Raw genomic sequence first — 23545 nt, 5'->3', positions numbered from 1 at the left:
TCCAAGCACAAGGATGCTGCTGGGCCTCCCCCTTTGAAGGCATCTTCCCACCAGCATGAGGTACCCAGCAAACCTATGCCCCCAGGTCACCAGATGGGGGTCCCAGGCTCCACCAGCCCCAAGGCAGCCACACCAGGGGCCATTCCACATGCCCCACACTGTGCATGATGGGCAGAATGGAAAATGCTGCCGGAGCCAAATGTGAGTTTTAAAGAAAAGAGGTGACCGTGTACAAGCGGCTGCTGCACAACAGCCTTGAGCCTTCGCTGCTCTAAGGATCAGTGCACAAAGCCAAGGTGATGCTGGCATCTAGGACTTGGAAGATCCCTCTCTGGAGTGTTCCCTGGTACCATGCCACATCCTTACATCTGGACAACACAATGCACATGGACAGGAGTTCCTGTGCATGAAAGGGCTACGAAGTAAGTCTGCTGTAAAGCAAGGAGGGAAGATTGATGATGCTTTTTCCCAGATCACTGCAATAACCTACATTCAGTTTCAGAAAGATGTACTCTACATCACTGATGGAGCCATGACTTTATCAGCAAGGAGGCTTGGCTCTACACAATGAACATCATTGCTTCCTGGACCCACACTTTTCAACTCTCCCCTGTGCAAGGCAGTGCATGCACCACTGGAATGCGTGATACCAAAAGCAGGGATGCAGAGGGGCAGCACACGCTGTTTTCCAACCTGCTTCACTACAGGACTGACACAGCCAGAGAACAGGTCCTGCACGGGCACGCTCTGCGCTGCTTTCAACATCAGCTGCTGGAAGCCAGTACCTCCTATTCCCATTTTGTCCACACGGGAGCTCTACTGCCCGTTCTCATGCCCCAGATGCAAACAGACTGAACTGGCACTCAGCTCAGGCCCTGGTTTGGACACAGCTTCAGATTTCCTCCAGCCCAGGCATGCAGCACGGGAGCAAAACCACCTCAACAGCCAAACACCAGCTTCCACTTCAGACTTCAGTGAGCGATGGTAGCAAAAGAAAATGTCATTTGATAAAAAGAACCTTTCACAAGTGTCCCATGGCAAAACACAGAGAACCAGGCTGTGCCCAGGAAAAGACAACCCCGAGTCTGCACCAGCTACCAGAATTACATTCTTGCTACAAGAGCCTTTAGAAGAGAAGAGCCAACACAGAGCACAACCTTAATACAGATAAAACCTTAAGCAAATACTCCAACATCAACATTTCAGGGAGTAATTTAAGAACTACAACGTGAAGCAAGTCTTATCTGCTCTGCTGGATGTAACAAAAAATAATCCAAGAATAATCCAAGTCACACAGTTAAGAAGCAAGTAATGCAATCTTGTTGTGCAATGTGACTGAAACAATGCCTGGGAGGAGAAATGCATCAAGAGATGCTTGTGTTCAGGTTTAAAAATACAGTCCAGGGCCCAGAGGCCAGCCCGCTGGTGAAACATGCAGGCTGCTGGCATGCTGCTGGGCTGCAGGAAGGTAAGTGCTGCAGAAGGGCACGAGGACAGAGCGAGGGCTGCACTGCAGGGGGGCTCACTGTCACACACACGGCACCCCCAGCTCATTGTCACACACACTGCCTGTTCTCCGGGGTGCCAGCTCCCCCAAAACACTGCCGTCCAAAGCCTGCTGCAGATGTGTGGTGAGCCGAGTACAAGAAGTGATCACAGAGCAGCAAGGTGCCCAGCAGACCTCGGTGAAAGGCTTCTCGGGCTCCGCAGCACATCAGCTCAAGGGAGGAAGTGGCACAGACTAGCTCAGTCACTGCCTGGCTGAGGGCTGTTTGCTGCATCAAGAGAAGAGATGCACAAACAGATCTGTCCCCCAGCAAAGCCGAGGGAAGCTCTGCCACAGCACACTGGATGAGAGGCAGAGCTCTCATTCAGAAGACAAGCGCGCCCAGCACACTGCCCATCGTGACCTACACAGGATTGCTGCTGAACATAAAGGAGAGGAAGCACTCTGATAAAGAAAAATAAATACACCACACAGACAAATGGAGCTGAGGAATCCACCTTTCAGGAGGAATCATAAAGAACTTGAGGAATCTCCCCTGTAAGAAGGGCATGTAAACAAAGACGTCACCAGATGTAGTGTTCAAACCCTGATAGACTCATCCACAGGAGGCTGGGGAGTGGTTCCAAGGGACATGTGGGAGCCAGACCCACAGGGGAAGGTGAGGAGTGCGCAAGGGCAGGGACACAGCAGCACTAAGAGAGGCGAAAACTGCCCCATGGTGTTTGGTACAGCCCCTCCAACCTCACAAGAGGCTGTCTCAGTGCACGCTCAGAGAAGGCGAAGACAAGATGACACTGCCTACCTAAACATCACTGCTCCAAGTAACGGGTGCTATGCTCACACCACCACGATTTAGCATCCAAGCACTTCAGGAAACGCTTCTCAGGAGTTTGAACAGGGGTCCTACAGCATCACCCACCCCAGGGTCAGGAAGACAGCTCTCCTACGGCACTGCCACCACCTCCCACAAGTACCAGGAGCTGGCACCCAGCTGCAGCTCAGTGGTTTCTTCTGTTGCTCAGTACAGTGTTTCAGAAGAGAGAAAGTAATTCAAGAGGACAGGGTAGAGGTTGCCTCAGGTATGGACAGAGCTGAACTCTTTGCAGACATAGCAACAAAAAAGGCAGGTTACATTTCAGGGAACAAAAACCACCCACTTTCAGCTGCTGGAATGCAAAATGAACTGTTACAGACACACGGACACACAGGTACCTTTCTGCACATCCACTAATGCTAGTCCCTCCTATACTGGCTGAGTATATACCTGAGAAACAACATTAGTGTTGAAATATTGCCCTTTAGAAAGCTTGAAAACGGAAGGGAGCAGGGAGAGGGGGTCAAGAGAGAGCATAAGAAGTGGCAGCCTCTCCTTCCCAGTTTCCTTCGCATCCTCCCCAGCTCAGAACAAGGCCACACCATCGTGGACACAGCCTGCTCAGAACAAGACCAAAGGAATATCAGTTCACAGCTCTACAAAGCACACTAGTGTCAGTACAACTGCCTTTCAGATTCCAGACCTCAAATCTGAAGGAAGTTGGTGCATTTTCTATAAAGAGACTCCTGTACAAGTGCTATGGGACAGCTGCATTCATGTTCAACAACGACTCCAGCTAGACTACTTGCATCAGTGCTGGCTGCCTGTGGCTATTTGGTTTGATGGCAGAATCAAAAGGCGCTTTAACAACTTGCAGTTAACTTCTCCTCAAAACAGACATTAGGCACATGAACAAAAAAACAAGAGCTCAATAAATTAGCTTCTCAGCAGAAGAAAAGACACCTGGATTGCAGCATTTCACTGAGGTTCCAGAGAAGGCCGTACAGACACCTGCATGCTGGAAGGTAACCTTTTCAGTGGCTTGTCAGCAGCCTGCTTGCCACTGGAAGGAGGAGACTGGACTCCGGGATCTAGCTGGGAAGACTTGGACTTGCGACTGGGTAGCAGAGAATGTTTGCTGGGGGCAGCGTCTTTAGGGACAAGTTTTTCTTTTGCAGTAAGGTTGGCATTGGTTTGGGAGGCTGGTGGGACAACACCTTTCTCTGATTTATCTTCCAGCACGTTTTTACTGCCTGACTTGGAACTGCCACTCCCCGTCTTTTTGGAGAGCATCGTGGTCTTCCCCAGGTCTGCTGACCTCCGCGTCTCCTTCTGCCTTAAGGCCGATTTAAAGAAGGACAGCCCCTTCTCCTCTGACTTGCTGTCCCTCTTCAGGGCGGAGCGCACACCCACGTTTGGAGACCGCAGGTTGGCCATGGAGGAGCTCCGCACGTGCTTGCTGTCCACGGCGCGGCTGTCGCTCCTGGAGTGGCTGATCCGCGGGGAGCTCGTTCTCGAGCTGCTGGTAACGCTCGTCTTATCCGACCCCAGGCTTAGCTTAGAGCCCTCCCTGCTGAGGCTTCGGTCTGAAGTCCGGCTCTTCCCAGCAGAAGAGCCCTTAGTCAATGAGCCCGATGGGGTTCTCTTGGCAGCTGTGGAGGATGGAGATGAACCTGGCCTTTGCTTCTGCTGGGCCGATGGGACAGCCACCTCAAGGGGCTTCGTGCTATGGTCCCTCCTAGCCTGAGTGGGAGCGGGAGACCCATGGCGCCCGCTGGCCCTAGAGGAGTCCGTCTTACTTCTAGACCGGGACACTTTCTGGGCACTCTTTAGTGGAGGAGGAGAAGCATGAGAGACTTTGGTCTCTTGCGTAGATAAGCCTGTCCGTCCCTTCCTCAAACTTTTGTCTGGCTCAGAAACTCCCTTGGAGCTGTGAACCTTCTTAGGAGTGCCATCTGCCTTCTCTGCAGCCAGCACCGTCCCACCGGGGGCTTTCACCTCCTTGACAGGAGAGCTATCCACAGAATCACTCTGATCAACAAAGGCGATTTGGTTGTTGTTATCAAAAGGGTCCAAAGCAGGGTGATTCCTGTCTGGCTGCACAGAGCTTTTGCCATACTCATCTGAAAGATCTGAGCTAGATGTCCTTACAACAGCCTCTTCCCTGAACGCCCCTTCCATGACGGCCAAAGGAGCCCTGCGAGCCGTCCTGTGCTCCCGCCGACTGCCATCGCAGGGCTCCAGGTAGCTGCTAGAGAGGTTCCTCAGGCTGCCAAAGCAGGAGGTGGAGACTTTATCGTCAGCAGCCTCCCCGATCTTCTCCAGGGTGGAAGCAGAGGTGTGCACCGGGGAGTCTCCAGAGAAGCGCGATGGTGAGTTGGAGCGCAGCTGCAGCTTCGCAGAGAGGGACCAGGAGGGCCTGACACCGTTCTCACTCACTGCCAGCGGGCTGGTGACAGACGATCGGGATGACAGGCTCTGGCGCTGGACACTTCGCACAAAGGGACGAGTCGAAAATCCTCCTGCAGAGAAAGAGACCCCTCAGTGCGAAAGCTGGGCCCTGCCTGTCCCAGCCATCCACAGACACCGCTCCCTGTGTCCAACAGCCCACCTACACCACGCTGCTTGCCTCCCCGTGCCTGCTGCAGCCACAGCTTCTTGCATGAAAGCTGAATAAGGAGTTCAACAACAGTTATTTGCTACCGGCAATCTGTAACTAAAACCCCAGGTTTTCCTCTCATCCATGAGCAGCAGGAGAACAAACACAGGTTTTGTACCTTGGAAGTTCTTGAAACTAGCCATCAATTCAAACTCAAATCAAAACTAAGATTATGATCCCAGAAGTGCATGTATCTGTCTACAAAACACAAGCACAAGTCCTTGAGAGGTTTAGTTGACAGCATTTCCTTTCTTTGAAAGGCTCCTTAAGGTTCTGTCCTGCTCTTCTCCACCCTTTTATACCAGAGAAAAGCTCACCTGTGCCAGAATCCATCTGCCAGAACCCACAGTGCCTGCCTCCCCAGCTGCTAGAGTAACTGTCCCTCAAACTACGTATTTTGCAGCTATTTTAACAGGGATCTTGCAGCAGAAACAGCGGCCCAGTAGCCCCCATGCACTGCAGTGCTGATACACACCATCATCTTCACTCCTTTCCCCAGTCAGCTCTACTGATTCCGAGAGCGAAGCCAGGGATGTGCGCCGCGAGGAGGCTGCCGAAGCGATGCTGGGCTGCTTGCTGCCGGGCAGGCGGCTGACCCAGTGCTCACAGAGCGAGGAGCTTGTGGAGCCTGCAAGGAACCAGGCACGGGCATCAGACCAGAACATGGGAAACACTGGAAGGACACAGAGCTGGGTACGTACCACATGGCACCGGCTTCAACAGGCATCCGGAGTCTGGAGCCGGTTGACACAGCCACAGCATCCAGACACTGCTGAGAGCAAGTCCCCGCTTGCATGAAATAGTGTGGCCATAAGTGAAAGACAGAATGGCACCCAGCCCAGTACACTGTGAATCAACAGCAGCAGTGCAACAGCAGGCAGGCAGAGGTGCAGTTCCGGAGCTGCCACAAAAACACAGTGCAAATCCTTTCCTTTCCAAAGACATCTGCATCCACTCCCACCTCCCCCAGGATTCAGCTGCTGCCCACCACAGACCAGCAGCTCTGCTGGAGAGAAAGTGACTGTCCCATTTCATGTACTGGTTTTGACAAGGGCAGCTCTGAGCAGCATTGCCAATGGGGTAGAGGGGGGTTCCCCATCTCCACAGCCCCTTTGACACAACTACCCTCAACAGAAGAGGTGGGAGCTTCCTGTGGCCCCTCTGCACAGCAGCAAGCTCAGAGAAGCCTCACCGAGTTCTGGGACAGAGAGCAGGGGCTTAAACCGGGCGGAAAATCCTTCAGAAGAACAAACTGTCCATGAAAGACAAACCACCACCACTCCCTGACAGTGCCTGCAGGGCTTACCTGCCACAGAGCTGTTGGCAGACCAGGATGGGATTGCTGTGCGCCTCTGGTAGAAAAGAATGTAAGCTGTTTGCTTGCAGACTTCATTTTCAGGAAGTTGCTGAACATCACTGTCATCAAAGCAGTACCACTGACCATCAACCGAATTTTTGCAATATGCTGAGAGGAAAAACATGACTCTTAGACCTTCCTCACTCCTGCTACTGTCAGGTTTCCTGTCTGGTAACTTATACTTGACCCTATCTGCTATGACGGAGTTGGAGGGGAATGAAAGAAACAGATTTATTCATGCAACACATCCTCTTCCAGTCTGACTGATCAGCTCCCATTCCAGGATTTTCTTTGTCCAGCATGACTGCTCAGAACAGACCACCATTACAGACAAAAACCAAGGGAAAACTGGACACGCACATTCTGGGGCTACTGTGTGGAGTCACACAAATCCTAAGACCCACCAAGCAACTCTCTCTATCTCTGGCTGCTCTCGGAGCTGTTGGAACAGGCTCAGAGGAGTTCATAAACTGGCTGTGCACACAGCCAATGTGCAAACACTTCCTGGGTCTAACAGCCTGTTGCAACTATGCAAGTTCTGCTCTGAGTGGCCAGGAGCATTTCTGAAGCATGAAAGGCCAGTTACATTATTCTGAAGGAAAAAAAGGAGCTGAGAAAGAAACATACAGTACAAGATTTGGGGTTAACAGGCATTATTCCATTCCTCATATGTCATAAAAGTCACCCCTGCAGTATTACACAGCCAGCCCTTATCAGTTGGGTTAGGTCCTTTTGCCAAGAAAGATGAGGAAGTTACAGACACTCAAATGTCAATGTAAGAGTTTTCTTCCTGAAAGGGTCCACCACACATGACATGCCAGGTACTTGCCTGTATAGTGTCCCCCCTGCATGGTGCCATGATGATTGCAGACAGCATACAGGTCATAGATATAGTCCTCAGGATCCCTCCCAAGACCATAGGGCCTCCTCCAGGGTGACCAGTGAGATGGCAAACTCCAGCTGCTCTGGCTGCGTTTCACAACGTGAGGAGTCATGTCCAAACCATTCAGGGGGAACTTAACCATGTTCTGAAGTTTCATCCTTCGGTCTCCTTCCTGTGTAAACAGAAGGGCATGAACTGCAGTGGCAGGAAGGCCACCATGCCTGGAGGAAACAGAAATCCAGGACAGGAATACCCAGGGCAGAAGAGGTAGTGTAGCCAGGTCCCCCCTGGCTGAGCAGCAGGCCTCGAGGCATCCTTACCTGTCGAAACCTTTTGAGATGTATGATGAGAACATCCGGTAAGGTCCAGAGGCTCAGTGTGATGCTACCCTGCTGCAGTTGCTTGCAGTGTGGGCATCGCCATGCGTCATCTGGGGCAAGCTACATGGAAGAGGAAGGAGTGGGTTTTAGTTTTCACAGTCTAAGGCAGCTTTAGGCTGTCAAACATCTTTTCCCTCACTTCTGAAAGAGGAGGCAAGACAGACTCCAAATTAAAGCTCAGTCATGGGTTCACCTGTAGGACCGTCCCCTTTTACAGCAGATCAGACCTCTGGCAACGAGATGTAGATCATGCAGTGCTCCAGGCAAGGGCCAGATCAGACCCACCTGCAGTCTGCTCCTGTCACATCAACCTCCTCTCACCATGAGCAGCTCCTCCAGCTAGAGGAGGAGAGCAGCCACACTCCTGGAGAAATGAGCTCAGTGGGCACTGCACTGTGTGCAGTGGTTGGGGTCCCACTCAGTGGGTTTTACCTGAGCCCACCCCAGGCCTGATCAGGCTTGGAAACACACAGCTGCTCCAAGACAGAGCAGTAAATTCCCAGGAGAAGTCACACTGTTCTAACCCTTTATCATGTGTGCCAGAAAAAGACATCGCTGGTTCACAGGGAGGAAACTGCAGAACAGAGGAGTGAGTTCTCCTATCAACATTTGGGCAAAACCCCCAGAAACAGCACCTCCCACAGCTTCCTCCTTACTGCAGAGAATCTCTGTTAGCAGGGCTGGTAACTACTGTTGTGTTACAGAACTGTTCTTTGTCTCAACAAATCAGTGTTTGCAGAAAACAGCTCCTGTGCTGAGCGTGGGAGCTGGTGCAGCACGTGGACAAGCCAGGCCTCCCGAGTCCTGTGTTGCCCCTACCTGTTCCTCTTTGGTGTACAGTTGGAAACACTGAGATAAAGTGCAGGTCTGAGGTTGGTGATGAAGCTCTCTCTGCTGGCGGACACTGTCAGAGTCTGGAATATATTCCTCTTCAGTGTTCACAAACAAGCTGCATCAGGGAAACAACACATTTACCCACACATCCACCCAACAGCCCCAAGTCTATGACCATGGGGTGAAGCTTGAGGGGTCTCCTGTTTGCTGAAGGGTGCATAATTCACACAGCCACACAGCATCACTCTTGAGGTGAACATGCTTCAAGGATTTCTACTTTATACTTACTAATCTTTAGTTTCTTTGTCCCATTCTACCACTAATTTCACATGAGCAGTTCCCCCCTGTCCACATGACTTCAATGCCCTGCAGAGAGGAGCAGACAGAAGTTAGACCATCTTTCAGTCTCAAGTCTACTTTATCTTTTACATGTACAACTTCTCTCCACCTGCCCCCCACCTTTCCTCCACTCCCACACAGCTCATGTTTGCAAAGGAGTACAAGGAATTCACATAACAAAGAACACGGCAGAGCTGGCAAACTGCATTACCCAGTACTTTGGTGCTGGGAACAAACAGACACTTATTTACAGCACAGACATCCACAGATTTCTAAAGAATAACAGATGCTACAAAGAAGTAAAATGGTTGGAGTAAAACTTCCATTGTGCTCTCCATTCGGAAGAGGAGACTCCAGATGGCATCACAGCCACCACTGAGAATCCTCACACAGCTTCTTGAGGACACTCAATCGCTTCCTTGCTCCTACAGCCTGTGAAGTCCATTCCACACATCCACACCAACACCACCCCTTCCTGCATGGCTACACATGGAGTCCCCAGCTGACAAACCTCTCCCCACCCCTGAATGAGCTCACCTTTCCACCGTTGGGTGGCAGAGGGGTCGCTCCTCCTGAGGTAGCAAGTACGTTATGCCCACAACACTAACCACTCGCAAGCTGAATGGGCAAACCTGCAACAAGGAGTAGAAGTCATCTCAATGGCTCAAACCCAGTTTACCCAAGTGCAAACCTGCTCTCATCCTGGCTGAGGTGTACTTTGTCCTAGAAAATGTGTTTTATGCGAGAAAGCAAATTCACAAGGACTCAGTTATACCTAAGCAGCTATCAGAGGGGTGAGGTGCAGCAAGAGAGGCTTTGTACCCAACAGCTCCTCTATAGGGACCTGAGCAGACACCAGGTTCTCATCAGAAAAGCACCATCGCTAAGTAAATGTTTCAGCTTTTAAGGCAAACACCAGCAACCAGTGGATTCCAGTGCAGACACCAGCACTAACCTCTCAAATATTTCTTGAAGATAAGGTGAAGCAATTTCTTCCCCGATCAGTCTAATCTTACTTGTCCCTTTTACAAAGCACCAAAGAGGAATACCAGATCTGGATATCATTGCATAAAGAAGTATTGGGAAGCTCTCAGTTTGGTGTGTGCAGCATGATCATCACTGCAGGTAACTGGCTTCCACCCCGTCAGTCCCCATCACAGAGCTGGAAGTCTCAACCAGAGAGATTTGCCTTACCTGCAGGCAGGCTGCAGGCCGCAGGAAATACTGCATCTTCTCCAGGATTTCCTTCTGCAGAATATCCCAAGCAATTGTTTTTTCCAAATGCAACACAAAGGGCAAGCCAAACCTATGGGAAGGAGAAGCAGTTGAGGCAGGAAATAAAGGACTACTCTGTTCAGCAATCAACCCCCAGACCCCCACTCTCCTCACTCGGCACTCTTCGGATGAAGACTTCTCTCCAGGGAAGAGGCACTTAACTTTGGGATAACGCTGTCACAGCTGCCCATGCAGAGGGCCCCTTCTAACAGGCAGTCCTGCTCCCTGCTCAAGCAGGTTCAAGCTGCAGAGCTTTGTGACCTGCCTGGGATAATGTTTTGTGAAGCAAACTTGAGCAGCTGAGACAGTTCCAAGTCTGCTGTTGGTACAAATGCCTTTGCCATGGTCATATCTCACTCCCCACCCCATTTGACTCCCAATTAGAAACTTCCACACATCGCAGATATGGTCAGACGTGCTTGCTGCTCTCTGGAAGCAGACAGCTTACAGAGAGGTGGCACAGCTTCCAGCTGCTCTGCACTCACCACTTCCCATTAACACAGGACTATTTGAAGTTCACCAAAATAAGGAATATTTTGCAGCATTCATGAATGGTTTTTCATCAACATGCTCTTCAGCACCTAATGCAAGCTAGGAATGCAAGCTGCTGCTCCTTCACCTTGTGTTTTCACCACATGGTGAGTAAGCCCCAGGTCAACTAAGGATGCAGCCAGAAGAGCAGCTCTAAGTGAAGCAGCCACTCACCTTTTGCTCTGCTGCCCAGTGCACGCTCGGTTACACACCAGCAAGACAATCTTGTCATTTGCTGCTGGTTTAGGAGAGGACTGCTCCAGTTTTCCAGACTTTGCTGCTCCTTGAGTGTAAGATACTGTTCGGGAGTGTTCAGTGCCGCATTTCAAGTTATTCAGGTTATTGTTCACATGTATTCCTGAAAAATGAGGGGGAAGGAAACGTTTATGTCATATGCCTTTAGTGTTCTGATGCCCCCCTCAGGAAACCCTTCCTGGGCTGCAGAGGAACAGGTCAGTATGGGATCAAGACCACTTTTGCCACTTGCATGAAGGCTTCAAAGAGCAATTACTTTTTACTGTGACTCTTTACAGAAAGAAACTGAATGCCAGTGCTCACCAAAGTGACTTTCCACAGCACTTTGTATGTACAAGTGCTCACGGCTTTGCCTGTAAGAAAAGCTGAAGTGACACAGACCCTGCTTATGATTTCCAATAATAAAATTTGCCTTTGATTATGCTCCATCCACCCAGGATGCAATTACTCCCTTTCAGAAGGGGATGCAGAGAAGCTGAGGCTTCTGAGCTTTGAAAGAGAAAGTGTTTGCTCATTCCTGAGCCTGTTTATTCATCACTGGCAATCTGATTTTAAATAACACAAACTCAATGGCTTCAGCTGGTCTCTAGCAGGTCTTTAAATTAAGCCTGACAACAGATTTCACATTAAAGCAGCCTGGCATGCAGAATCAGCCTGGGAAGCCGTAGAAAGGAATGTACATGGCTTCTTGATAACCTCCCAGCTGACAACACCATGAAGTCCGCTGGAATGAAGCTGGACAAAGAGATGAAATCAATACACCAGAACATCAACTACTTGTGGGGCTTCTATTCTCAAGTATAACATTTTCCAAAACAAGCCTCTCTCACGCACACCTGAGGCAAGCATCAAACAGAGCTATGGACTTACCTCTCTGACTGAGGATACCCTCAGGCCTAAATATCTCTGGGGTCTCAAAGGCAAAAATGCAGTCGCTTTCATGAATGGTGTCCAGGTCATCAGTGTCGCAGAAGGAACGGTGAAACCCATCATAGTACATCTCTGTCAGCACAATCTAGAGCCAGCAGAAGCAAACCAGAACCATCAAACCACCCCTGCCTGGTTCAACTGAGCTGCCCCATCCCTGCTAAGGGATGGCACTCCTCAAAACTTCCTGGCACCGGCCAGGAACAAGGAACAGGGAAAAAGACTGACACAAATGAGAAGCTGGGGTAAGGGCAGCACATGGAGAGGTTTTTTCAGTGGGATCAGATAGCTTTCCTGAAGCTCTTCCTACAGAGGAATTCACCATAGATGCCCAACAGTTCCCTCACTGACAGCATGCATGAATACCCGTGTGATCAGGAATGTCTGCACACTCCACTGACGTGGAGTGCTGGCAATCCCAACGTCACTAGGTTTCAAGAAACCCATGTACAGGGAAAAGCATGATCCAGGTTACCACCACCCTGCTTCACGGATGGAATTTCAATTCCTACATCCCCAACGTGGTACAAAAGCCCTTCCCTCCCTCCTGTTGAAGGGAGGGCACCCAGTGACAGGCCCAGCCCGTTACCTGTTCTGTTGGTATCTTGGTTTCTGAGGACACAGCTTCCCGCAGCCTGGCCACCGTCCCCACCACTGGCACAGCCACACCAATGCGCATGCAGTGAGAGCACTTGCCCTGGTACACCACGGTCACGTAGAGCGGCCTGCGGAGAGCAGGGAGGCACTCACACCCTGCAGCTTTGCTCGGCATCTTTATCTTCGCTCTGAACTTATCTGGAATTTTTTTCCCCTCCCTGAAGCTTTTTCCTTTACCAGCAACTGCTGCCTTGCAAAAAGAGCATAAGCACTTTGCAGGAAAACTTTTCACTTCACTTTTTGACACTGGAGTCATCAGTGAGGCTGTTCCAAGGAAAGTTAAAGAAAAGTGTTTCATCCTTTTCCCCTTCTTAATTTTAAAATGCTATAAATAAAGTCAAAAGCAGAATGTTTGGTTACGGGAATCAAAGATTTTTTTCTCCCCAAAATTAATTCTATAGGAAGCTAAGGGGGAGGGGGGGAGGACCATTCTGAAACAAGTAGGAGGCTTAATTTTCCAATTCACCTGCAAAGCTAAGGAATTAAAGCCCCATATGGTCCTATCCATCTTTTTTAAAGACTTACTGCAGAGATTTTTGCTGACACCTCTCTTCCTTCAGTAGAAAATTAAACACCCCTATGTGCATGGGAAACAGCCAACTCGATAGTTACATACCGTGTATGAGGCAAAGGAATTGGCAGAGAGATGCAGAGGAAAGGGTCAAAGGTGTTGCTCTGCTTCTGGCAATGAGGGCACGTCAGAGAGGACCTGGTGCAAATATCAGTAACAGGGCAGAGTTATTCCTCATTTCATCCGAACAGATAAATCACCAAAGCACAAGCAACAGCCTTCCCATGCCAACCTGGCTGCCCCTCTCTACTCTTCCTCCTCTCCACAAAGCACTCTTCACAGACAGAGCTGCTGTAAGTGATGGGCTGCTGGTTCCTAGGTCCTTTTTGATTAATTAGGTTCCAAGTCCATTACAGGGTTTGCCAGGAAAGACTTCCCCCCAACTCACAGCCTTTTAACAAACAGCACTGCAAAATTAACAATGCACCACCAGTTGCCCCAGCATGGAAGGCCGGGAAAGGTTTTGGCTTTGAAAAGAGGTGAAGTGAAGGGAGGGAGATGGCAGCACGAGCACCACACGTGTACAGACCTCTTCCTCTGAAGGGAAAAACACCTCTCACATCCAGCATTAACCTGCACTTTACACTGGCTTTGTGTTTTTATACCAGGTTTAAGTTTTCTCCTTCACAAAGGAATCCCTGGCAAATGCTGGGGAGACAGCCCTGCAATTCCAATTTTGAGAGCACCACAGATACAAGGAACACTGAAGTCAGGCTGTTCTCTTCTATTAGTTCTGACTTGCTTTCAGGATGCACTGGGGCAGGTGAAGAAGTGGCACATGCTGTAGATTTTCACAGGATATCCCAAATTTGAAGTAAGGAAATTCTCTCTCCCCTCTGGAGCAAGATCTTAGCTCAGATTTCATTCAGGAATTCACAAACAACAGTGACAACAGTCGCAACTGCACTGGGGGATCTAGTGTCAGGGCAGAATCGTACTGGGGTCACCAATACATGCCTTAATGCCTCAAAATGTACTAAGTATCATACCTGTACTGGGCTTGAAAGAGTTCCTGCACGAAAGTACTGCTGATTGGAAAGGCTGGTCCCTCGAGCAGCACATCATCCTCCAGGGGCGGCTAAAAGAGAAGGATAAACCCTAGAAGCACTGCCAGGCGTGGAGTGCTGGATGGCTCCAGCACCCCTGGGCACATCTGTGCCCTTCCTGCCCAAAGCTACCCAAAAAGTGCCACCAAACGTTCAACTAAGGAGTGTGCTGTGCTCACACGGGGGTTACACAGTGTGAGGTAGCTTAGGGCAGCCCTGGGGTGAGCAGGGACCTCGCAGCAGGGCAGCTCTGGCAGCTCCTGCCCGTGGTGCCTCCCAGCTCTTGTGGAGCAGCATGGGACCCTTCCCAAGTGATTGTACTGGGGAGCACCCGCCAGGGGTTAATGAAGCAAACAGTGGTTTCACCCAAACTTTTGCTCCCCCCAAACTATAAGAGTTGAGAAGCCAGCAGGGAGATGGAATTGAAAAAGGAAGCCTGTATCCAAAGTTAGAGCCAATGTCCCGTGCTGGCTCCCAGCGAAACCCCTCACCTTGAGCGGAGGCATCCCACTGTAGTTCACCACGTTGTTCAGATCCTCGTGGACTCTGTCGAGGAGCCACAGCAGGAACTCCTGCGCGTCGTGCTGGGCGTTCCCGCGGTACTGCATGGCGTTCTTGGACACAATGTTCTGCAGAGGGAGGAGATGGGTACAGCGGGAGAGCAGCAGTGAGCACTGCCCTCCACCGAGCCCGCACCACCGCGGAGGCAGGGCTGGCAGCACACTTAGAGCCAGAGAGACACAGCTCTGGAGGGACACTGCTGTCCCACACCAGCCAGGCATGGGACAGGACCTACCACTGCGTGTCAAGCCTCTGCCCAACTGGAGCTACAGCAGCACCCGGTGCCTTGCTGGGCAGGGAAACTGCCAGCAGCCTCAGTACAGAGCAGAGGGGTGAGGGCAGTGGTTGTGGAGGAACTGCACCATCGGTAAACAGAAGCATTCATAGCAAACTTGGTGCTCAACCCCTCAGAACTGAGCCCCAACCCTATCAGTGTACTGTACTGGCACACAAGCCAGGAGCGCCGAGGGGCCAGGCAGGATCACACACACGGAGCCCCAGCTCCTCCACTCCTCTAATCAGACTTTGCAACAGCTTTGAGAAATGAGGCTGGGCTGCTCGCTTTATCCCTCTAGAAAATGGGGTCACCAGAAGCAGGGGGTGGAGAAAAAGACAGGAAAGGACTGATAAACATATAGTGCCTGTCCTCTGTAATCTGTGCACCTGCCTCAAGGCAGCAAAACAAGGGAAAACAGACATAATCGCTCTCCTCACGTGTGCACGAGCCCTCCTGACAGCAGCTGCCTTACCTGATCTAGCTTGTCCTTCTAGCTTGGTGACGTTAGCCAGGAGGTGCTATCACCACACTGCAAGTCCTAGGCTAGACAGAGTTGAAGATAAAAGGGGCTTTAGTGTTGCTAGGAAGAGGAGAATCTCATATTTGCAGTAAAAAAGGGGGCATTATGGGGTCTGTATGGAAACATACACCAGTAAGCACCTCAGGCACCCAGGTGAGTGTCCCTTATATCATCTCCCTCTGTGTCACCAGCACATAACTCCAGCCTAGACCTTCACTGCCTTTTACTGACGCGTGCTCCTGGTGATGTGACATCCTACACTGAGCTGCACAAGCTGAACACCCCAGAGCACAGCAAACCCCAGGGATTCACATCAACCATGTGCCTGTATCTGTGTCATTCCCATCTCCAGGATAACTGCTCTGATTTCAAGACTCCTGCGTCCTGAGTGGACCCAGAATAAAGAAAGAGCTGCCTGTGGAGAGAGATCGCAACATCTTGGAAGTGGTTCAGGAAGCACTACAAAATATCAGATGCGATTCCCTCACAAGAGGCTCCGTTACAACAACCACTCCAGCAGCAGCAGTGTGTTCCCAGTGTCACTCACACTGCCTATCACAGCCGCTGCAAGCGGGTTTGTTAGTGCTTAAACCTCTGCATCTGCTGCTCTATGGAATGTGCACTCCGAGCTGCTGGGAGCGCAGAGCCCTGCGAGGCTGGCGAGGTGCAAAGGAGGAGCAGCAGACACACAGTGTGGAACAGGCAGTGCTGGGGAGCACGGACCAGGGCAAGAGATAAAGGAGCTGAATCAACCGGTTTAACAGTCTGAGAAGTACAGCAGGAACTCAAAGCGCAGCCCCCGCTCAACTGCCTGCCTCTGCACCTAAACAGCCCCACGGCTTCCCTCCCCAGCCAGCCCCTCGCTTTGGGCTCTGTGAGCGCATATGGGGTCCCATTGCTACCAAAACAGGCTGCAGATACAGAGTTAAGAAGCAATTGGTTTAAAAAACACATCAACCCACATTAAACCCACCACATTTACCACCCACCCCCCCCCCCCCGTAGCCTTTAATCCTCTGCCCCTAATCTGGCTCTGCTGGAAGTGTAGGTGGCAAATCTGACCAGACCCCGTCCACTGCCAGAGGTACTACAAACGGGTCAGGAACAACTTCGGTGCAGCTGTTTCAGATGTGAGGCTCCAGCAATGAATACTGACCCCCCCTCCCATCCCCTTCCAGGAGCACACAGACAGGCACCTCCAGCCCCCTCCCTCAGCTCAGCCCTGAAGAGCATGCAGAAGGATGTGTGAGAGCCGGCACACAGGCACCCTGAATGGAAGTGGCACCACCAGTCGAGACAACAGGGGGAAAATCATCATTTCCTATTGATTGCACACACTTACCCTACCCCCTAATGCAAGCACCCAACAACCACACAAGTCCCTGCCTGTCTGTAAAGCAGATTTACAGCAAAGACGCATTATCATATTTATCAGCCGCTGGAAGTTTGATAATCATTCATCCGTTGCTCTGAATAGATGCAATAAATAAATCCAAGCACAGCTGAACCTCTGGCCTCTCCTCTGCTGCTGTTATTGTTCCAGATTACAAAGACAACTCAGGGAATAATGTCAGTGTGCTGTTTTGCAGCGTGCCTCTGGTAGGAAGCAGCTGTGGGGAGGTTTTTGTACATGAGCGGATGAAGCCAGCTCATTAGAGACCTGACACAATGCCACATGTGAGCAGGAAAGAAAGGCTATTCTTCATCTTCCACCGAGCACCATCAAGTTCTGCTCAACCAGGTTATTATTTTTCTTTCTTAAACCCACAGGCACAGTTCTGTGTTTGGGCAACGTCTGCTGCAGACACCTCACGAGGAGCATTTATCTAAGTTACTCCCTGTGCTCACACACACAAACAGCAACTTCCCCTCTCTGAAGGGAGATGCTGTTTTCTGGGGAAAGCAACACCCAGGAAACAGTTCAGATCTTCTGTCCTCCCCCAGGCCGGGGATGGGGACAAGGCCAAGGCCAGCACCAGCCCTGTGTCCACCCACCTACCTCCTGCCCAGCACTGAGGACAAGGCACTGGTCCAGCCAGGGACAGAAGAGATCTCCTCTGGCTGAGCAATACCACAGCTCAAAGAAGGGAGTTCTGAAGGCAGCAGCTCTGTCGAAGCAGCCAGTGCAGGACACAGCACTCCTCCTTTTATCCATGGGGCATCCCAGAGATGCTGGGGCTCTGGAGGCAGAATCCCATGGGAGATAATGGCAGCTCCTTGGGAAGCCAGAACAGCTACCAAGAGCTGGGCCCTGCCTGCTGCAGGGGGGTGAAAGCACAGCTTTTATTGCTGCACTTCAGAAAGTAAAGCCAAGAGCAGCAGGCAGAGCACGGTGTGCCAGGACCACAGGGCATCCTCCAGCACCTTTAACAAGCCCGGACAAGCAGCATCACCCCACCAGCCCCTGCCTGACACCCATCTCATGCTGGCAGCTACTCTCACCCTCCCAGGTGAAGCCTCAGTTAATCCTGATGAACCACCTTTCTTCAGCACATAGAGAGGGCAAAGTCTGTCAAGATGACACCTTTCAGGGCTGCTGTATGCACACACAGTGCTTGCTTCTCTGTGCAGCCACCGGCGGTGAAGAGATTGTAAAAAAACACCAGGAAAAAAGTAGGCAAAAATACCCAACCCCCCCCCCAAAAATGGACTTGCATTTCATTGATCATTAACATTAAAAAAGCCTGATGTGGAAAGGCTGCCCAAGACCTTTGTGATCCCGCTGAAGAAGCACATTCCCATGATGACAAGGAGCGTCACAATGATGTAGAAAAGTTGTAACTCACTTCTTGTTTCAAGTGAAGTGTGTCACTTCCAAACCGCAGAGCAGCCCTAGGACAAGCCACCCCATCACAACACCTCCACTGGGAGCACCTGGACTGAACTGGAACAAGCACTTCAAGATCCCACATTACCCAGCCCCACTCAAAGCCCTTTTAGATGAACACAGGAACTGAAACACCAGAACCAAGAGACAAGGGACCAGGAGGGAAGGGCGAAGGGTCTCACACTTCTTTCCTGTCCCAGTCCTCCATCTCTATGTAATGGGAGGATTGTCTGCTCTCCACTGAAGTATTTTAGGAATAAGCAGTTAACTGCCCAGAATAAAATCACTGATTGCTGTGCTAGGCAGAAAGCAAGATAATAAATATGACCTGGGGGATCCCATTTCACTTATAACTGACCCCATTAGCAAAGCATGAGAGCTCTAGCAAGTGGAAGAGCTCGTGGTCAAAGCTCCAGGAGCAAGACCAAAAGCTTCCAACACCCAAATCGCATCAAGCAGCCCCACACTGAGAACTGCTGTCATTTAAGCTACAACAGAGGGCACAGACACTGAGCACGTCAACACTTTGGAGTTCCCCCATAATGCAGGAGTTATTTATTAATTCACAAAGTGACTAACTCAGCCAACAGACTGCTTGTCCCAAGTGCAGTGTTTGCTCTTAGTGCATTTCCAACACACCAGCACCTTCAAACTGGAAGAGTTACACACAGCTACTGTGAAACCCTACACTAAACAAGGGTTTAAATATAAATAAATAAAGCTGGAAGCCTGGCACAATCGTGAACCTGGCACAGTAATTGCTGCTCTACCGACAGGATTCATTCTGGGTTCAGATGTAATTCTGATAATCCGACTCAATCGGTTGTTTTGGTTTTGCTGTATTTGCTCTATACACTGTGGGTCACAAAAAAAAGGCACTCTTCATCTTGCAGGACAAAAAAATGCCATCAACAGTTGTAGCACACAAAGGGTCTTGTTAAACGTTGACATGCTTCAGTGTGCAACTGGCTGCGCTGCAAGAAAGCCTCAAAACAGCAAACAGCCTCATCACCCCAGGAGAGCAGCGCTCCAAGGCAGGGAAAGGCCCGCAGGAGCTGGGTAAGTACACAGAGCTTTCCAAGCCCAATTAGTTGAAATAAAACCCTTTCTCTCCCCAGACCCCCTCTGTCACCTCCAGACCCCCAGAGCAGCTCCCGGTGACAAAGGACACTCTGTCCTCACTGTCTGACACTCCCGGGAGCTTCGCAGGCAGAGCGGGACAGCTCCCTGGAAAAAAACAAGCCCAAAGCACAGCTACCGCTCATACAATAGATGTTTATCACCATTGTCACCCCATCACAAAGGGGAAAGAGGAAGCACAAGCTGCAATATTGGCCCTTGTTATGAAAGCAGCAGCTTTGTTTGGGCAGGAAAATAAAACCCACTGAGCAATTGAAAGGATTGTTAAAACAAACTGCAAAGGAGCACAGGACCAACAGGAAAGTCACCCAAAGCCGAGATATAAACCACCATCCATCACCTCCACCATGGGGCTCCTGCGCTGTCCTGCCAGGCTCCCTCTGCTCCCAGCCCTGCTTCTCAAGGATCCAAACCTCCCCATCCCACTCCACTCCTTCCCTAACCTCTTCCAACACCAGGTTTAAAACAAACACTGGCAGAGATCCTTTGGTTTCACGTGGATCTGACCGGAGATGGTGTGCTGGCTGCTGCCTGAGTGAGCACTTCACCTCCCCTCCCCGTGCATTAGCTCGCTCTCAGCCCTGCCATTACAAGACAAACCATTTTATCGAAACCACTCGTTTGAACTGCCCTTTCCTCATTCCCAGCAGCAGCAACAGCAGCACTATGTGATTCATGAACCTGTGGGATGGCTTATCTCTTGGAGACCAACCTAAAAAGGCACAAAATACTACCAAGGAAAATCAGCTGAGGGTAAAGAGCACCTCAAACCTCACCCCCTCAAAGGCCTCTGTCCGCAAGGACTCAGACACTCACTTAGTAACAAATTTCCTCTGCCCCAGGAGAAAAGCCTATAGGTATAAGAACAAGCAAGAGGATAAGTATTATCCTTTATCCTAAAAGACGCTTAGTGCCTGCAGATAAGTACTTAGGAATTAGAAAGTGTCTTTGCCCTGTATATCCAGTGACAAAAGAGGAAGGAAAAGAAAAAAACAGCCCAATGCACACGGATTTCTGCACATGCTGGCTAAAGAGCTTTCTGACTACCAAATAACTGCTACTGTCAATAGCTGCTTGTGCTGGAGTGAAAGTGCAGAAGGACTGTTCTGAAAACACTTTTCACCCTTACAAATAACGAGGGCAATGGAGGTGGGGAGCCTTCCACCATCTATCCAAAATAAGCCTGGGGGGATGCTCTTGTTGTGGGGAGAAGCAGCAGTTTGCAGAGTGAAAGCGCCAATTTTCACCGCTCTCAAATCTGAGCCTGTTATTTACATCTTTAAATTAACTGTGAAAGCTGCTGCTGAAAACAAATTTAATTAAGAACATTGAATTTAATAGCAGGTTCAGGCTACTTAACTGGCTTTAGAGGCGCTAATTTACTATTAAAAGTAATTGACCCCATAAGGAGTCGAGTGCTTGACATAATGACAAAGTCCTCCCGAGCAGGACAGGGGCTGTTGACATTGTGCAGCACAGACCAGGACCTACTGAGACTAGATCCCCTGCAGCAAGATGCTTTTTAACAACCTCCAGGGACCTGGCAGGGAGAAGGCTGATGGGCTCCAGCTACATCCACAACAAGTAGAAAAGCATTTGCTTACTGTTAGTGATGCCTGCAAGCGGGCAAACCAAGTTCCACTATGAAAAAGAAAAACCTTGGAACATGGCCTTAATTTAATGTACAGACCTGCTTCTCTTCTTCCTGTCACTCTTATCTGAACACCTCTATGGCAGGCCTGCATGAACAGTGAGTCCTGGCCTAGAAAGTGGTCTGCTTTCCCTTTGGATTTTATCAGCTACACTGGCAAAAGGTAATTCTGCTTTCACAACCTTTTATTCCTGCTATTACTGAGGAGAAATCCACCGCTCCTCCTCCTGCCAGCGCAACTCCAGAGCACTGAGGGATTACAGCAAAGGTGAGTGCCCCGTGGTGCTGCCAGGACTGAAACTGCAGCCGAGAGGATTGCCTGCCCAAGTGCCCCTCCAGCAAGGAGCGCCCAAAACCACCAGCGTCACACAAGGTCCCTTTGTTCCAAAGGCAAACAGCTCTCCAGGGAATACCCCACCATAAGGGTGGATGCAACTGCCTGGAAACACAAGGGAGAAAAGAAGGGAGGTGCCGGCTGTGCGTCAACTCAAGTGACTGAGGGTGCCAAAGCCTATTGGCACCCCAGGGTTGCCTCTCAGGCACCCAACCATCCAACAGAGACACGGAGGAAGAGCAGACTCCAATACCCACTGTCCCTACCTGCTGTTTGCACCCCACCTGACCTGAATGCAGAGCCCCAGCACGTGTGAGCTACGTTCTTGTGGTATTTTCATGCATCTGCACATCCCCTCTCCAGCTCACTCTGCAGGAGGAATTCCCCTAAAGCAAAGGTCTTTAAGTTAATGGTTTGGAAGCTACCACCTACCCCCTCGTACCTTCACACGGATGAACTGTTTTATACGCCAGGGAATAGCTGTTACAATGAAACTTCACAATGCCTGTTTTGAGAAGCGAGGCCTAGAGCGCTCTAAAAGCCGTTGTGTCCTGTCTCCATCACATCTTCCTGCGCGGGCTCCAAGGGGAGACCACCACGGTGTGAAACAAGTTCGCGCCAGGAGGTGGGTATGGTGCTGTCCTGCAACACGCTCCCCAAACCAGCCCAGACTCCCAAGTGCTGTGAGGACCTCGCAGCAGCCACCTCCTCCTCCTCCCGTGCACTCGCAGCTCCCGGCTCTGGCGCCTCAACAACAATTAGTTGCCTCATTTCTAACAGCGGCACTTCAAAGGTATGAAACAACAAAATGGACACTTTCACAAGTAAAAAGCAGCAGAGCTGTGGGCCAGTGTCCAACGCCACCCCTAACAAACACCGCCTCAGTAATGAGGGCAGCAGCTGCTCTCACCCCGGGACGGTGAGAGCGGCCACCACTGCCATGGCATGGGCACACCACACTGTGCCCCAGCCAGGCTGTGCAGGGCCGGGCTCTGCTTCTCCGGAAGGATACCGGGAAGAGGGAGCAGCTCTCCAGAGGGCTTCCCACACCCAATGAACCACTGGGCCAGCGACAAGGCCCCACCACACCCTAACAACCAGAGCAGCCGCGCAGCCTGCGGCGTCGTGTGATGGGGAAACACGTTCCCTGGTGTCACCACCGGCTCCCAGCACCACACGTGGAGCCCAGCCCCGGGCCGGGCAAGGGGCACCAACGGCCTCCCAGTCCCGGCGCCGCAGGGATGGCGCACTCGAGCCCGGCCGCTGCCGCGCACCCGGTCCTCCCGCCTCGAAGGGACGAGGCGGCCGCCCCCCAGCTCAGCACCCGCGGGGCACGGAAGCTCACCTTGAAGTCGCGGCTGTGCTGCGGGGTGTACTCCAGCGTCCAGAGCGCCCGCACCAGCTGCGCCAGCTGCTCTGTGACCTCGCCGGGCGCGGCCGGCGGTCCGTCGGCGGCGGGGCTGGGGGCGGCGGGGGGCGGCCCCCCGCGGAACTGCTCCAGCGCCAGGAACTCGGCGAAGAGCTCGGTGTTGCTGAGGCACTGCAGGATGGCGTTCATGAAGCAGGTGTTGCCGTGGTTGCGCAGCCCCGCCACGCCGGGCACGGCCTCCGGGCCCCCGGCGGGCCGCGGCGGGGGCTCGGGGCTGCGCGGCGGGCCCGGCGGGAAGCAGCTGCCCAGGCCGCCGGCCGCCTGCGGCGGGGGCAGGCGCGGGGCGTGCGGGCCGCGGGACTCGGGCTCGCTGCTGTAGTGCGAGAGAGTGGAGAGGGTCTTCAGCACGCGGCTCATGAACCCGCCGAGCGACCGCCCGGACGGGGTCGGCGAGGCGGACGGGGCCGAGCCGCCGCCCGCCGCCCGCCCGCGGAACAGCCGCTTGCTGAAGGAGCGCTTCTCCTTGGCGCTGCCGGCCGGGCCGGGGCCGGGGCCGCTCACCCGCGACATGGCTGCGCGGCGCAGCGCGCATCCCCCCGCGCTCAGCCCGCCGGCCGCCGCATCCCGCCGCCGGGCCGCAGCCGCCGCGGCTCCGCCGCCTCACGGCGCCGCCATGCAGCGGGCGGGGCGGGGCGGGCCGTGCCCTCACGTGACCGCGCCGCCACCTTAGCGGCGGGCGGGCTGGCGGTGCCGCGCCGCCGCCATCTTTGTTGCTGGCGCGGCGGCGGGGCGGGAGCGAGCGGGGCCCTCCCCCGGCACTGCCCCTCCCCG

General features: G+C 52.0%; 1 protein-coding gene across 1 annotated transcript; it reads right to left on the bottom strand.

The window, feature by feature from the left end:
* Positions 1–3079: 3079 nt before the first annotated feature.
* Positions 3080–23336, bottom strand: USP31 (ubiquitin specific peptidase 31). Its single transcript, XM_061473961.1, has 16 exons — positions 22691–23336; positions 14527–14664; positions 13979–14067; positions 13035–13127; positions 12351–12486; positions 11705–11849; positions 10754–10937; positions 9968–10079; positions 9311–9405; positions 8723–8800; positions 8420–8549; positions 7541–7660; positions 7167–7392; positions 6287–6445; positions 5456–5608; positions 3080–4843 (listed from the first exon to the last, which is right to left on the bottom strand). Exons 1-16 carry the CDS (start codon positions 23282–23284, stop codon positions 3300–3302), a joined length of 3996 nt encoding a protein of 1331 aa, XP_061329945.1. The 5' UTR covers positions 23285–23336; the 3' UTR covers positions 3080–3299.
* Between the last annotated feature and the right edge of the window lie 209 nt (positions 23337–23545).

This window comes from Pezoporus flaviventris, unplaced genomic scaffold (genome assembly GCF_033815535.1).
Source record: "Pezoporus flaviventris isolate CSIRO_AGI_PZ_B2104156 unplaced genomic scaffold, CSIRO_AGI_Pfla_v1 ptg000078l, whole genome shotgun sequence".
NCBI classification, from domain to species: Eukaryota; Metazoa; Chordata; class Aves; order Psittaciformes; family Psittacidae; genus Pezoporus; species Pezoporus flaviventris.
This window is presented reverse-complemented; position numbering and strand designations above follow the sequence as displayed.

What these genes read in the sequence shown, in the direction of transcription:
- USP31 (XM_061473961.1), bottom strand. Translation starts at nt 23,284, where the DNA reads ATGTCGCGGGTGAGCGGCCCCGGCCCCGGCCCGGCCGGCAGCGCCAAG. An exon ending in ATTCCTTTGCCTCATACACG is followed by an intron (nt 12,487 to 13,034) that starts GTATGTAACTAT and finishes TGCTCTCCGCAG; the next exon opens with GCCGCTCTACGTGACCGTGG. An exon ending in TGCCAACAGCTCTGTGGCAG is followed by an intron (nt 5,609 to 6,286) that starts GTAAGCCCTGCA and finishes GGTTCCTTGCAG; the next exon opens with GCTCCACAAGCTCCTCGCTC.